This window comes from Artibeus jamaicensis, unplaced genomic scaffold, assembly GCF_021234435.1.
Source record: "Artibeus jamaicensis isolate MK-2021 breed Jamaican fruit bat unplaced genomic scaffold, CSHL_Jam_final contig_781, whole genome shotgun sequence".
Classification (NCBI taxonomy): Eukaryota; Metazoa; Chordata; class Mammalia; order Chiroptera; family Phyllostomidae; genus Artibeus; species Artibeus jamaicensis.
This window is the reverse complement of record NW_026521968.1, coordinates 8111799-8127792: the sequence shown is the minus strand read 5'-3', so window position 1 is coordinate 8127792 and position 15994 is coordinate 8111799. Positions and strand designations below refer to the sequence as shown.

Sequence of the window (15994 nt, the reverse complement as noted above, 5' to 3'; positions counted from 1 at the left end):
CTTCTCTTCACTGTAATGCTTCCAACAGACACAAAGGAGATTCCTCTGAAGCTTTGGAAGCACTTGGCACATGGGGTGATTCTCATTCTGGGACATTGCCAAAAGGGCAATGGTCCCCATAACAACGCTGTTTTCCAGCTGAGACCCAGAGAGCAGAGTAACTGGCCCTAAACCACACGCCTGTAAAATAACGAATCTGCCATCAGCCCAAAGCCCATACAGTTCTCCCAGTCACCCATGACCTGCCCAAGGCTTCCTAGTGCTGACAAGCCCCCTCCCCTCCCTAATCCCCAATAAAGCAGACAGATCAGAATGTTTCATATATTTCTCTTCTTTTTACTCGAAAAAAAGTTGACATAACAACCTGCACACTGCAGAAAGTGGCATGGTTTCAATGCTCCCACCCCTCCGGACATCATTTTCATCCCTCAGATACCATTCTCTCCCTTTCTCTTAAAATCCTACATGAAAACCCCTGAGAATATAAAGAGACCCCCGGAGAAGAAGGTCCCCTTCAGTAGGAGGAGGCACTGAGAAAACAAATTAGCGGGGAGGAGGCTCCTTGCCAGCCCTGTGCAGCTCTGTCTCACAGACCCAGCGGTAGGGCCTCCGGCAGACGTCATCATTCCAGCGGCCATCATCTGTGAGGTGGGCACAGTCCTCGCCTCCCCCAAGCCCATGCCCGTGCCAGTCGTCCGGCTGCTCTGGTCTCCAGTTCCTAAGAAGAGACAGATTCGGCCCTAGGAAGCCAACGCTCAGCCAAGCTGAGGAGCCCCTCTGGCCCTTGGACCCACCCAGCTGGCAGAGCAGGGCCCAGGTAGAAGGGACAGAACGCAGAGCACACACTCACTGGAAGCCCTTCTCATAGTCTGAACCATCCACCCATTTCCAGGGTCCAGTGTGGTCGGTGAGGCCGATCCAGGTATTCCCAGGGCCCATGTGGTGCTGGACAAATTTCTGGGGAGAGAGGAGGGTGGTGACCTCTCTGTAGAATGGCCAGACTCCCAGATGAGCCCTTCAGAGGCCTCACCTGCTCCTCCAAGGAGTTGACCACCACCAGCTGTGCGTTCTCCAGCTGGCAGTACTTCTCAGCCTCAGGCCAGGACTTCCCAGTACTGGAGAACCAGTAGCAGCTGCCTTCATGCTCTACCCAGTTAACAGGGCAGCAGCTATTTTCAGAGCCTGGGAGAGGGAGAGGTACATAGGGAGGGTGGAAGGGCTGAGGCTCCTCCAGGAGGAGAAATAGGCAGAAAAGCAGGGCCTGGCACCCCTGCCTCCTCACCGTTGCCCTGGAGTATGGCCAGCTGACAGCTCAGGCTTCGCAAGTCAGACACAAATGACTTCACATGGAGCAGCAAGCTGGAGTGATCTGGGGAGACAGAGGGTGGGGGAGGGGAAGGATGAGAGTGAGGGGCAAGGAGGGCAATATGAACACTGGGGGCCGGGAAGGGTCTGCATCTGTACGCAGGACGCGGGACGGAAGATCAATCACAGATGCTCCTGCCACAAGACCCCTTGGTTTAGGGGAGAAATAAAAATTGCTGTCAGTAAAACATTTGAGAATTGTAGGGGGAAAAACTGCCGTCCAGACCCCCTTGGTTTGGCCTGGGAGACCCCTGTATTCTACACACAGGCACTGGCACACATGCTCCCTCTCTGACCTTCATTCAGGTCCTGCTTCTGTTTCTCCAGCTGGGACTCCAGGGCCTTCATCTTACTGCCAACCCCTCCTCCTGTGGGAGAAACTGCTCAGTGTCCCAACATCCCTAGCACCCCATAGCTGCCCCCAACCTCAGCCCTGGCCCACCTCACCATGGGTGCGCAGGTCCTTGAACTCAGCCTCTGTGCTCACTGTGAGGTTGCTGACCATCTCTCTCAGGGCCTGCAGCTCTTCCTGCAGCTTGGAGTCTGGGCAGAAGAGGGTGCTGGGTCCACTATCACAGCTACCAGCACCCCCCCCACCGCTGCTCCCACCAACCCCCTACGTTGCTCCCTTCCCTGCCCACCCCCGGGGGCACCCACTCTGGGATCCAATCACACAGACGACCACCAGCAGCAGAAGACTGAGGCCCAGGGAGAGCAGGAGGGGGAAGGGTCCAGAGCAGAGTCGCTGAAATAGTGGTTGGGAAGGAGGTGGCCCTGCAAAAGGAGAGGGTGCCAGGGTCTCAGGGACATGGCAGTCTGCACAGCCCTGGGGTCCTAGGAAGAGAGCAGGCTATGGCTTCTCAAACAGACTAGAAGGAATCAAAAAGACTAAGAAATATGAGTAGTGAGTGACTCTGAGGGGCCAGAAGCAACTAGAAGTGAGAAAGGGGAGGTTACAAAGGGAAGCAAAACTTCCACCGCCTTAGCCCTAGCCAGGCCCTGGGTCTTTGCTGACACCTAGTGGCCTAGTCATGTCAGGGCAGCTGATGAACCTCAGAACCTTAAGAATGGAGTTTGTGAGCTGGGGAGTCGGGTGGAGTGGGACCAGCTGGGGAATCGCTGCTCCTCCCTGAAGGTGGGGCAAGAGAAGTCAGTGTCTTTCTCTCTCCATGAATCTCACTGCTGTTTGCCTGGGCACAGGAAGACGTCAAGTCCCTAAAGTTGCTTCCACCCAGGAAGTCCCATCCCAGTGAGCTGGAATGTGGGGGCCTCCTTTCCATGATCTCCTCCCCTGCATCACCTTTCCCCATCAAAAGACACTGCGCACTCCCCCCCTCCCCCAGGAACTGGATCCTCACTGGGCCCAAACAACATCCTGGCTTACATGAGAAAAACTAGGGCTTTGTTTTCACATAGGAGGGCCTCACCCTTCCTCTGATCAGAAATCCCAGGGCCCCTTCACAGAAATCTTACTCGCCCCTCGACCAAAATGATCCCCAAAACCCCAGACATGCATGCATGCATGAGTGTGCGTGCATGCACGCACACATGCACGCCGAAGGCTTACCACTATTGGAAAACGAAAGGATGGCCCCAAGCCTGTGGGCCCACCCCCTCCCCAAGATCCTGAGAAGTGGGTGACATGGCAGGGGTTGGGCGGCATGCAGAAACCTTGGGTCCCCATCACCAAGAAAGCGACTCCAGCCCCACACCCTACACCTCCCCTAAGAGGTGCAACTTGTGACAGGGGCAGACGCACAGGCAAGGTCACGGGTCACAGAAAGAAACAGGAGCTGAAGTAAGAAAGCCAGAGCCACCTAATGTTCGCCTTTCAGAAACAAGAGGAGGTGTCCCTTCACCTTGTCTGAACTGATGGTCATTATCCTCGTTGTCCAGATGCTGAAAATCTTGATACTCCCTTGCCATGTTAGGGCTGGCTGGACCTGGGACTAGGTCAAGACTGGCATTAGGGTTGAGATTGGGTCTGAACAGAGTTGGCGTGTGGGGTTCTGACCCTTTCTAAGTGATCGGTGGCTACATGAAGACCTTTTTTCTTTCCCCCATTCCCTCCCAGACCTGTCACCAAAATTCATCCTCTGAGTGTTTCCACCCAGCCTGTCCCCTCCTGACAGCTGGTTCCCTCCACTGCCCCCCCAATCCACCCCAGTCAGTCCCCCTGCTTTTCTTCGCCTTTTACTTGCTGGTAGTTGCGAGGCTGACTCCTGGATCCCTCAATGCTGTGTGGGTCCCAGGCTGAGAAGGAAGCTGAAGCCTGGAGCAGTGGGTGTGCAGACAGCCCTGGACAACGTGGGAGGAAGGGGCAGGGTCCATACAAGGGCCTTGAGCGCTGTGCTAGTGTGTCCGTTTGTCTGTGTGTTCCTAGTGTGCCAAACCTGGCATCTCCAATGCCAGAGACTTTGGACTTAAACAGAGGTGGGAATGGATTTGGAACTCGGATGTGTGGGGGTGGAAGCCAGGGGGATGGGCTGCCTCTGCTTTCCTCTCTGGGAGGGGGAGTCTCTGGGTGTATCCCCCTCACCTCCACACACTGGTCACCTCACTCCTCATTGCCTGGTTTGGGAGGGGAGCCCAGAGGCCCAGGGTGCCCATTCAATGTTTCCCTTCTGTCCCTCCCTCTGTCACTCCCTGACTAAATTCCCAGAATTGTTGCTACCTCCAAATATCCCCTGCCAAGATCAGAGGGATCTGTTATTCTCCACTCTTGCCCAACTAGGCCTGTGACCCTGGCACCTGAGCCTGGGCCCCGGCTTCCTTGGAGGCTCAGCCCTCAGATTCCCCAGCTCAGGTTGACTGGCTTCAGTCTCCTAGGCAGTCTAGTTCCCCAGCAGCAGGGTGGACAGGGTGCAGGGAGTGGCAGCAGGACAGGCTTTCTGCACCTCACCAGAGGTTGGTACCTACAAACCTCCACTGACTACTACTGTGTACCTGGGCTCTTCAGTCATTAACTCTTCCCAGAATCCCCAGAGCACATCCGCAGAGGAGGAAACTCAGACCCAGAAAAGTAAGAGTTTACCTAGGTTCCCACTGCAAGGAGGCAGCGGAGGGGCAACTGGAATTGGGGCGGCCCAACTGTGGCACCTTGTGTGGTCACCACAGTCACTATGGCTGGGCCCTGAGGTCCCAGAGGTGCTAAAACGTGGTCCCTCACAGCTCCATGGGGATGGGGGTGGGTTCAAATAGGGTTGTGTTCAGAGAAGTATATGAATTTATTTTTATTTTTAATATATTTTATTGATTATGCTATTAAAGTTGTCCCATTTCCCCCCCTTCATTCCCCTCCTACCTGCACACCCCCTCCCACCCACATCCCCCCCGCCTTTAGTTCATGTCCAGGGGTTGTACATGTAAGTTCCTTGGCTTCTACATTTCCCATACTATTCTTACCCTCCCCCTGTCTATTTTCTACCTACCATCTATGCTATTTATTCTCTGTACCTTTTCCCCTTCTCTCTCCCTCCCACTCCCCTGTTGATAACTCTCCATGTGATCTCCATTTCTGTGGTTCTGTTCCTGTTCTAGTTGTTTGCTTGGTTTGCTTTTGTTTTTGTTTTAGTCAAATAACTGTGAGTTTGCTGTCATTTTACTGTACATGTTTTTTATCTTCTTTTTCTTAGATAAGTCCCTTTAACATTTCATATAATAAGGGCTTGGTGATGATGAACTCCTTTAACTTGACCTTATCTGGGAAGCACTTTATCTGCCCATCCATTCTCAATGAAAGCTTTGCTGGATAGAACAATCTTGGATGTAGGTCCTTGCCTTTCATGACTTGGAATGCTTGAGAAATCAGCTGACAGCCTTATGGGAACTCCTTTGTAGGTAACTGTCTCCTTTCCTCTTGCTGCTTCTAGGATTCTCTCCTTCATTTTAATCTTGGGTAATGTAATTATAATGCGCCTTGGTGTGTTCCTCGTTGGGTCCAAGTTCTCTGAGCTTCCTGGACTTCCTGGAAGTCTATTTCCTTTGCCAGGTTGGGGAAGTTCTCCTTCATTATTTTTTCAAGTAAGTTTTCAATTTCTTGCTCTTCCTATAATTGGAACGTTTAAAAGATCTTGTGCAGGTTCCTAAGCCTCTCCTCTTTTTTTTTTTTTGAATTCTTGTTTCTTCATTCTTTTCTGGTTGGATGTTTCTTTCTTCCTTCTGGTCTACACTGTTGATTTGCATCCCAGTTTCCTTCCCATCACTATTGGTTCCCTGTACATTTTCCTTTATTTCACTTAGCATAGCCTTCATTTTTTCATCTAATTTGTGACCAAATTCAACCAGTTCTGTGAGCATCCTGATTACCAGTGTTTTGAACTGTGCATCTGATAGGTTGGCTATCTCTTCATCACTTAGTTGTATTTTTTTCTGGAGGTTTGATCTGTTCTTTCATTTGGGCCTTTTTTTTTTTTTTTTTTTTGGTCTTGACACACCTGTTACATATGAGGGGCGGAACCTAAGGTGTTCACCAGGGCGGGGCAACTCACATTGCTGCATTGTGATGCTGTATGTGGGGGTGGGGTCAGAGAGGAAACAATGCTGCTTGCTCTGCTCTCTGCTGGATTTCAGTCACTTCCCCCACTACCCACAAGCAAATTGGGCCCTTCTGGTACTGATTCCCACATGGGCAGGCTTGTGTACCTTTTAGGACCCTGGGGGTCTCTCCAACGAGCTCTCCTGTAAGACTGGGAGTTTCTCCTGCTGCCGCCTCAACCCCCACAGGTGGTTCAATCAGTGGTTTGAGGCTTTATTTCCCCGCACTGGGGCCCTGGATTGTGCAGTCCACCCTGCTCTCCAGTTGTTTCTCCCAGTTTATCTGCACACAAATGTGGGACCACCCAGTTTGCAATCCACCACCTCACCAGGTCGCCAGCTGCAGCCTTGCGCACCTCACTCCACAATCTGCTGCCTCACTGGGTCCACCAGCCACCACCTTTCCAGCCACTGCCCTGCAGCAAGTCCTCTTCCCCCAGTCTCCACTCCTCCTACGGGTCTGAATGAATGTGTCTACTTTAACTCCTTTGTTGTCAGACTTCCATACAGTGCAATTTTCTGTCAGTACTGGTTGTTTTTCTGTTTTTAAATTGTTGCTGTCCTTCTTTTGGTTATGCCAGGAGGCACAGTGTGTCTACCTATCCCTCCATCTTGGCCGGAAGTCTCTGAATTTATTTTTTAAAGACTTTATTTATCTTTTAGAGAGAGAGGAAGGAAAAGAGAAAGGGAGAGAAATATTGTTGTGTGAGAAATACATCAATCGGTTGCCTCTTGCACATGCCCAAATGGGGGCCTGGCCTGAAACAAGAGCATGTGCTCTGGCTGAGAATTCAACCAGTGACCTTTAGGTTTGTAGGCCACTGAGCCACACCAGCCAGGGTAGAAGAGTGTGTGAATTTGAAGTGTGCAAAATTTTGAAATGTTGGTGGGATTAGAGATTGGTGCGACCACTGTGGAAAACAGTATGAAATTTCCTCAGAAAACTAAAAACAAATCTGCCTTTTGACCCAGCAGTTCCACTGCTAGGATTATATCCTAAGAACCCTGAAACACCAATCCAAAAGACCGTATGCACCCCAGTGTTTATAGCAGCACAATTTACAATGGCCGAGTGTTGGTAGCAACCTAGGTGCCCATCAGTAAATGAATGGATCAAAAAAATATGGTACATTTATACAGTGGAATTCTACATGACAGAAAGAAAGAAGGAGCTCCTACCCTTTGTGACAGCATGGATGGAACTGGAGAACATTATGCTAAGTGAAATAAGCCAGACAATGAAAGACAAATACCATATGATCTCACCTTTAACTGGAACCTAATCAACAAAACAAACAAGCAAGCAAAATATAACCAGAGACATTGAAATTGAGAACAGGCTGACAGTGACCAGAAGGGAAAGGGGAGGGGATAATGGGGGAAAAGGGTGAAGGGTTTACAAGAACAATTATAAAGGACACATGTACAATAACAGGGTGGGGGGTGGAACTAGGGGAAGGAGGTGGGGAGGGTTAGGGTGGTGGGGAGGTGTGGGGGGGAAGGCAGATAACTGTACTTGAACAACAATAAAAAATAAATTAAGAAAGAAAATAATAATCTACTTTAAGACATATTTAGACTAATTTCCTCTTTTTACTCTTAAAAATTTTTTGCAGTAAATAATTTTTCAGTCAACTTTGTGCACACAGACAAATATTTATGTGGGATACAATCCTAGATGTAGAACATTGTGTTAAGGAATATGTAACCTTCAAATGTTCAATGGAGATTGCTAAACCATTGTGAAAAAAGGCTGTTGGATTCTCACTCTGCCAATGTTGATGAGAGAAACTCATTTAGAAGCCATTGTTACTCGGTTTATTTTTTTCCAATGTGTAGGATATAGTATTGACATTTTACTGTTGGGTTAAGTTGAATTTTTATTGTTGAGGAGGTTAAGTATATTTTTACATGTGTAGTACAGATATTTACATTTTGTTCTGTTTGTGTATTCATGACTTTTATCCAAGTTTCCTATTGGATTTTTGTCTTTTTATAAAAAATTTCTTGTAATAGCTCTTTGATATTATGAAAATTAAAATTTTCTGTGTCAAAAAATAAAGTGCAAAATTAGAAATTGGGCAATATTATAAACATTTGTCAGTCTCGCTTTAGGCTCTAAATGTGAAGTCATGCAAACCCTATTACAATTATTCCATGAAAATACTAGACTTCAGTTATAAGAGTTTTACATTAGGAGGCATTCCCTTGCATCAAGTATGAAAGCCTTGGCTACACACTTGTTGGCCTGTGTCTTGAAAAGACCAGTAATTTTGGTGACTGTTGGGCTGTTACTTTAGCACACTCTGATACTATGACTTATAATCTGGTTTATTCAGACAAATATATCCGACGCTGCTGTTCGGGGCAGAATAGTGGTTGCCCTGCAGGAGTAGTGACTGAAGGGAGCACAGGGAGGTTCTGGGGTTACAGAAATGTTCAGTTTCTTGATCTGGACTCTAGTTGCACAGGTGTGTTCAGTTCGTGAAGTGCGGAAAGCTGTACATGTACGCAGAAAGCAGAGCCTAGGACCACTTTCCCTAAGCCCATTAATTAGGACGCAGTTTTTGGACCAGTGCTGAAAATACCCCCAAAGCCAATAACTTTAGAATAGGAATCAAAGGTAATAAAACACTTTGAAAAAAGCCAAACAACATGGAACATCAGTTGCTAATTTACAAGGAAGCCCTCTTTAAAATACTAGAGATTGCCCCAGCTGGTGTGACTCAGTGGATTGAGCACCAGCCTGCAAACCAAAGGGTTGCTGGTTCGATTCCCAGTAAGGGCACATGCCTGGGTTGAGGGCCAGCTCCCCAGTCAGGGGCATATGAGAGGCAGCCACACATTAATGTTTCTTTCCTTCTCTTCCTCCCTCCCTTCCCCTCTGTCTAAAAATAAAATAAACTTTAAAAAATCTTTTAAAAAATAAAAAATTGTTATAAAAAAGAGTTTATACCTTGAATTATGCAAGATCTTCAGGGACGAAGCCTTTTGTATGCTTTTTGTATGGCTAATGGCTAAATTACAACTTACCAAAAACTTAGTGTCTTAAAACAACATCTACTCATTAGCTCATAGTTCTGTAGGGCAGAATTACAACTGGATTCTCTGCTCATGGTCTCACAGAGCTAAGGTCAAGGTGCTGACAGAGCTATATCCAGCACCTCCTGCGCAGGCAAAGGAGAAGAAAAATCTACTGCCAAACCCATTCACATTGTTGGCAGGATCCAGTTCTTGCAACTGTAATACTGAGGTCCTCATTTTCTTCCTAGTTGTCAACTAGAGGACACCCTCTGCTTCCAGAGGTCTCTGCATCTTCAAAGTCAGCAACAGTGACCAGAATCTTTTTCATGCTTCAGATTTCTCTGACTTCTCTGTACTTCTAAAGGGGCTCCTGTGATTAGATTAGATCAACCCAAATAATCTTCCTGTCTTAAGGCCAACTGTGTATACAACATCTATATACACATAGTTAAGTCCTCACTTAACATCATCAATAGGTCTGTGACTTTAAATGAAATGATGTATAATGAAACCAATTTTACCATAGGCTAATTGATATAAACAAGAGTTAAACTCTTACTGCATCTCATCAATGTTATAACAAAATGACATTGAATGGAACATTATTCAAGGACCTGCTGTATATACACTCATATATAAGATTAACTACACATAACTGTGAGTGATAGCTCATCATATTCACCTGTTCCAGGATAACTGTGGAATACTGGGGGCCAGTTTTTTTTTTATTTTTATTGATCGATGTAAGAGAGAGAGAGAGAAACTTCAGTTTGTTGTTTCACTTATTTATGTATTCATGGGTTGATTCTTTTTTTCTTTAAAGATTTTATTTATTTATCTTTAGAGGGGAAGGAGAGAGGGAGAGAAATATCAGTGTATGGTTGCCTCTTGTGTGTCCCCTGCTGGGAACTGGCCTGCAACCCAGGCATGTGCCCTGACTGGGAATTGAACCGTGGTTGCTTGGTTCCCAGGCCCACACTCAGTCCACTGAGCTACAACAGCCAGGGCTTCATTGGTTGATTCTTACATGTGCCCTGACCAGAGGGTCAAACTCAAAACCTTGGTGTATTGGGACAGCATCCTAACCAGCTAAGCTACCCAGCCAGGACCAGGGGGCCACTTTTAGAACTCTTCCTACCACACTTCATACAACACAACCCTGTCCCCTCTGAATGCATCCCCTGTAGGATGCGGAGCATGTGCAGCGAGCAATTCACACAGAAAGGCTGGGTTCTAAACCTGCCAACCCCGCCTCCAGGGCAACTGAACAGCTACCTAGAGGATGTCCGGCCGGACAGGATTTTATCAGTGGGAATAAACAAGTGACCCTGGGGAGAGGAAACAGCAGCAGAAGAGAAATGGCCAGAGAGGTAGCTTGAGCCACCCTAAGATGGGCCCTGAATCGCCGCAGGGTGAGATGTTTTGAATGTCATTCAAAAGTGCAGAGGTCTCCAAAGTAGGGTACACGCACCCCAGGGTGCATCTATAGTGTGGCAAGAAAACATTAGAACCTCATGTACATATTTGATCCCTTTTCTTTAGATTTCTACTCGAGAATATATTTTATTATAAGAAGTACATAGCACATGTGTCCAGTGGTCCATGTGTATCAGTAATCTAGTCCTGTAAAATGATCACCCCAAAACTTAGCAACTTAAAATAAGAGCTGTTTATCACCTCACTCAGTTTCTGAGGGTCAGCAACCTGAGTACAGCCTAGCCAGTGGGTCATGACTCAGAGTCTCTTGTGAGGCTGCAGTCAGAATGTCATTGGAAGACCTGACCGGTGGGAGGACCATCCTCCAAGGCGATACTCACACAGCTGGGCAGTTAGTGCTGGCTGTTGGGGGGGGGCCTCAGTCCTCACCCCATAGGGCTCTCCACAGGACTGCTTGCGTGTATTCACATGGCAGCTGGCTTCCCCCCCGAGTGATTCGAAGCACAAGACAGAAGCTGCAATTTCTTTTACGACCTAGCCTCAGAAGTAACATTCCCTGATCCCCACAATATACTGGTGGCTATACAGTCAGCCCACTCCGAGTGGAAGGAAACAGCACAGGAGTGTAAGTGACTGCGGTGAGAATAATCAGGGACCATCTTGAAGGCTGGCTACCACAACAGGTACAGAACTATTAGGTGGGTGAATATAAACTGGGGGACACACACCCCAAAACACTTTACTGATGGGCCCCTGAACAACAAAGTTAAAGAGTGACGATAGACTACGGGGCTCAGGAAGAGTTACAGACAGTATAGTGGTACAGGTCCCATCTGCGAGCTGAACAATGGCCTGGCCTTGGGATGAGTGGTGCGTAAGAGGTGGGCCACTGAAAGGCAGGGAGCTCAGTCAGGAGGCTGCTGGGTTGGTCTCAGTGAGAAACCGTGAGGCTCAAGGCCAGACAGGGAAGGCCACTTGGGCAGAACTTAGCAGCGGAATGGGGTGGACCTGGTGGCTGCTGGACATTCAGTGAGAGAGAGAGAAGGGGGTCAGGCAGGGGGAAGACAGCAGTACACCTGTCCAAGGCCCAGAAAGCTGATGGAAATGGCTCTGGAATCCACAGAGATTTCTGGGCTGGGGACACAGAAGCCAGAATCTTGGGTGTGGCTCAGGTGTGGCAAAGGGCCTATGATGACCTCCACCAAGTGAGAGGGCACAGTGGGAAGATAGCAGCCCAGGACAGAGTCCTGCCAGTAGGACAAATAGAAGAAAGAGCCAGTCATACACACTGGAAGAGGAAGAGACCTTCGGGGGACCCCAGGGCCAGGTTCAAGACTGCCAAGGAGGGAGAGAGATGGGCCTCTCACCAGGGTGAGTCAGGAAGAGAGAGCGCTCCTCAGGTGGGGAGAAGCTGGGCAGTTGGTGAACACTGACGGGGCTGGCCGAGAGTAAGAGCGTGCTGATGCTGCAAAGGAAAGGCGCTGGTGGTCCCGGGGAGGATGGGGAGGGGAGAAAGGCTAGGAAGACAGCAGAAAAAGCCTGAAGGCAACTATCGGATCTGAGTTCACCTTCCCCACATCTGGAAAGTGGGCTTAATGCTCATCTCAGAGAGTTATTGTCAAGGTTAAGTGAGAAAATGGGTGAAAAACACTTAATACAGTGCCTGACACTAAGCGCTGAACACATCCTATTTCCATTTTTATTAACATCACTATCAGCACAGCCAACAGTTGTGTTAGATCTCCACAGCCTCTGAATGTGGGAGAAGATTGGGTCAGGAGAGCAGAGGATATCTCTCCCCACATCCCAGAGGGTGGTTAGCAACGTCCCTGGTACAGAAGTGGGGCCCTGGGGTGCTGAATTATGAAGGATCCCTAGGTTCTGAGCACTCTCTGCTTACCCACCCTCACCCCACTTTCTCTTTTTTAAAGATTTTATTTATTTTTAGAGATGGGGGAAGGGAAGAAGAGGGAGAGAAACATCAATGTGTGGTTGCCTCCCACGAGCCCCCTACCAGGTACCTGGCTCACAACCCAGGCATGTGCCTTGACTGGGAATGGAACCAGTGACCTGACCTTCGGGTTTGTAGGCCAGCACTCAATTCACTGAGCCACAGCAGCCAGGGCCCCCAGAGTACTTTCAACCTTGTGTTTGGAATGGGTCCGCCTTTCTCTTGCCCCAGACCCTCATTCCTCTTGGCACCCAGCACACCTCAAGGAGAGGTGAATGAACAAGTGGGATGTGGGCAGAGTGGAAAAGAGGGGCTCAGTGATTCCTTGCCAAAGAGGGTGACCTATGGTTCCCCAAATCTAGGACAGGCTGAGCAAGGGTTGGATGGCAATGAAGCAGGAGATGCTGTAGGAGGTACACTGGGGGCTGAAGGGCTCAGGTGCCAGGTCTAGCAGCAAGGGACGAGGGGGCTCCCCAGGGCTGGCAGAAAGAGATGACCACTGCAAACAAGTTTAAAACAGGAACCCAAACAACCCACTCAGGGCTTCAGTGTCCACTCCCTGCTGCCTGTGGTGCCTGACAGCCCGTAGCCTCCTTCCCCCTCCTGGCTCTCTCCTCCCCAGCCCTCTGTCTCTCTCTATTGTGCACACACCCCTACTTCTCAGTTACTGGCATAGCCGGGATTCTGTGACCCAGGACACTCTCTGCTCATCTTTCCTACCCTCATTCAGAGGGTCAACTTTTTAGAAAAATTTAAAACTTCAAATGTTTCTGGGTGTTATTTAACTTTCACATTTACCCAGTGATTGAGACTAGACCATGAAGCCAATCATTACCATTTTCTAAGTGTGCCAGGAAGAGTACCAAAAAGTTTATATGGACTATTACCCTTATTCCTCATAGGCATCCTGGGAGGCGGATGGTTAGGTAATATTCCCATTTTACAGCTAGGGAAAATGAGGCCCCAGGGAGTTAAGCTCTTTGCCTGGTTACATGAAATGACACTACACCTCTCATTCTAACCTCCCCACCACCTCGGGACTGGCTCTCTACTGCCCCCTACCGTACCTTCTCCACCAGTGCGGTTGGGGGAACCCAGTTCCTCCCTTCCTCTAGCCTCCAACAGGACTTTTTATGGCACTATTTTAAAAATTCACATAAAGCCCTCAGTCAGGCCTTGCTTACTTCTCTGACCCTATTACTATTTATCTCCCTCCTCCCACCATGCCCTGTCCTCTTCCTCCTCCCGTCCACCGACACTCCAAACTTCTTCCTATCTTGCTGTTTCTCTACCTCTCACACGCCCAGTCCCCAGGCTTCCTTGTCATTCAAGTCTCAACTCAAATGTTCCTCCAAGAAGAGGCCTCCATGGCCACCCTAAGCTAGCAAACACACATACCCAGGGGTCATTTTCTTTGCTTAATAGCACCATCATTATCTTACATTATCTGCATTCCTTTACTCCCTGTTGCCTTCCCCTCTCCTTGGACCTCAAGTTCCCCTGAGGGCAGGATCTTATGCTCCCAGCATTTTAAATACTACCTGGCACCAAGAAACATCCAAATAAGTATTTGCTGAAGCAAATAGATGGGGGTGGCGGAGACAGAATTTGAACCCCAGTCTATTTGGGAACCCAGGGTGTCTATCCATTCACGCACACCACACAGTCACCTTAAATGGCCAGGGACAAGCTTTATCCATTTGGATGACTACATGCCCTCTGAAGACTATGTGGAATGACGTGGAGAGGGAACTTCATATATATAAATTGATTTTAGAGAAAGAGTAAGGGAGACAGAGAGAAGAAAACATCAATCGATCCATCAGTTGGTTGCCTCCTGTGTGCGCCCCAACCAGGAATCAAACCTGCACCCTAGGTATGTGCCCTGATCAGGGATCAGACCTGCAACCTACAGGGTGATGCTTCAACCAACCGAGCCACCTGGCCAGGGCAGGACATTTGGGGTTTGTTTGGTTTTTTTTTTTTTTTTCAGTCACTTGTACTTCTATATTTATTTGAGTTTTTGTAAGGTACGTGTATTACTTTTGTAATCTTAAAAACAATGCATGCAAGACTAGGTAATTTCACCCTTTCTCAGTGAGCTCTCTGTGGCCCTTTGGAGCCAGGCACAACCTGCACATGCCTTCCTCCGTTCAGATTTCTCCTTCAGCTAACAATGGTGAAGAACATCAGCACATCCTCAAGTCTGTTCCTACAAGACTGAAAAACATCCTGGGAAGTAGAGCTTCTCCACCCAGCAAAACGTTAGAATCACCTGGGAGCTTTCCTCAAGTGCAGACCCCTGGGCTGCACCCCAGGTTCAGGTTCTGTTGCATGGACTACCACACAGAAAACCGTGCAGGGCAGCCCACAGGGAGGACCACTGGTCCAAGTGACACACCTCTGGAGCACTCTGCCTGTCCTTGGGACACTATAGGCTGGGGCAGCCACCCCATCCCCAGAACCACTGCTCCAGGGGGACCGGTCTTTCGCATCTAACCCTCTCAGCTTCTGTCAGGGGCAGCTATAAAAACCACCCTTCTGCATTGTTTGGGACTTTGACCATTGTGATTCTTAGATCCTCCGCCTCAGCCTTCTCCACTGCAGCCCCTGACTCAGGGGAAAGGTGCAATTTCACAGCTGGTACCAGCAATGGCTCCTTTATGCTGCAGCTGAGGCCTCCAGGGTGGGAGCCTGTCCAGCTGAACAGCAGCACAAGGAAAGCTGAGCAGCACTGCCCTGCACAGCCCAGCCGTATCTGAGGAGCTTCCGTCTGAACTTAGGGCCAGGAAAATCTGACTCCATAGGACTAAAAATTAGTCTTTATATGTAATAATAATAATAATAATAATAATAATAATAATAATATATGTGTGTGTATGTGAAATATAGTAAGAAGTAATGGGCCATTTTCTTTTTTCCCTGCTCTATCAGGAAGCTCATATATCATCTTTATCCTCATAGCTATAGCAACTGCCTCTCCTATTTGTATCTTTGGTATTAAGTCCCATTTTCCTCCCCTTATTATTTGTTGAACTGCTTCAAATCTTTCCTATAGAGATGAGGCATGAAGAAACCCAATGAATAAATATTTACACAGCATTTCTTAATACCACACCTCTGTAAAGATCATCACCAGGACCCGGCTCTGGTCACAACGCTGTGAATGCGAACAAAGTTTCCTCTATGTTTTCCTTACCAGCACGTCCTGCTGCCTCACAGGACCAAGACAGCCCAGGGGAGTGACCAGGGCTGGGGCCACACTTTCAGGAACCTGTGCCAAGTCTGTCCTCGTTCTGGTGACCCGGGGCAGAGCTCCAGCCCCTCCAGGGCCACTCCTCACTACTGGCTCTGCACCCTTTATTTGCAGGTTTCCTCCAAGGCCCCTTCAGACCCCTCTGTCCTCTGGGAGGGAGGGGGTTGTAGAGAATGATCTGCTCTTTCCAGACTCATCGCTGTGCTCGAACCCTGTCTCCCACCTCACCCAGGTCCCAAATAATCAGGCCACACACCAGGTTTCAAGTATCTGTCTCTTCCTTTCACTCTCTCAAAAGAAAATAAATAAATAAATTGCAGAAGGCGGCAGCATTTCCAGTCTTCCCCTGGACACCCAACCCCCAACCCCTGCCCCCCCTCCCTCCCACAGTCCCACTCCCTAGACCCATCCCTCCCCTTCCCCCC

The 15994-nt window shown here is 48.7% G+C and overlaps 1 protein-coding gene across 3 annotated transcripts; it reads right to left on the bottom strand.

The window, feature by feature from the left end:
* Positions 1-321: 321 nt before the first annotated feature.
* On the bottom strand, positions 322-3759 carry LOC119037180 (asialoglycoprotein receptor 1-like). Of its 3 annotated transcripts, none has more exons than XM_037129245.2 (9): positions 3563-3759; positions 3225-3325; positions 2023-2139; positions 1813-1908; positions 1662-1733; positions 1283-1369; positions 1031-1182; positions 851-957; positions 322-718 (listed from the first exon to the last, which is right to left on the bottom strand). In XM_037129245.2, exons 1-9 carry the CDS (start codon positions 3694-3696, stop codon positions 544-546), a joined length of 1041 nt encoding a protein of 346 aa, XP_036985140.2. In that variant the 5' UTR covers positions 3697-3759; the 3' UTR covers positions 322-543. The 3 variants fall into 3 exon arrangements, with proteins under 3 accessions (XP_036985140.2, XP_036985139.2, XP_053528619.1); XM_037129244.2 differs by having other exon boundaries at positions 3225-3314; positions 3563-3653; XM_053672644.1 differs by having other exon boundaries at positions 3225-3308; positions 3563-3643.
* Between the last annotated feature and the right edge of the window lie 12235 nt (positions 3760-15994).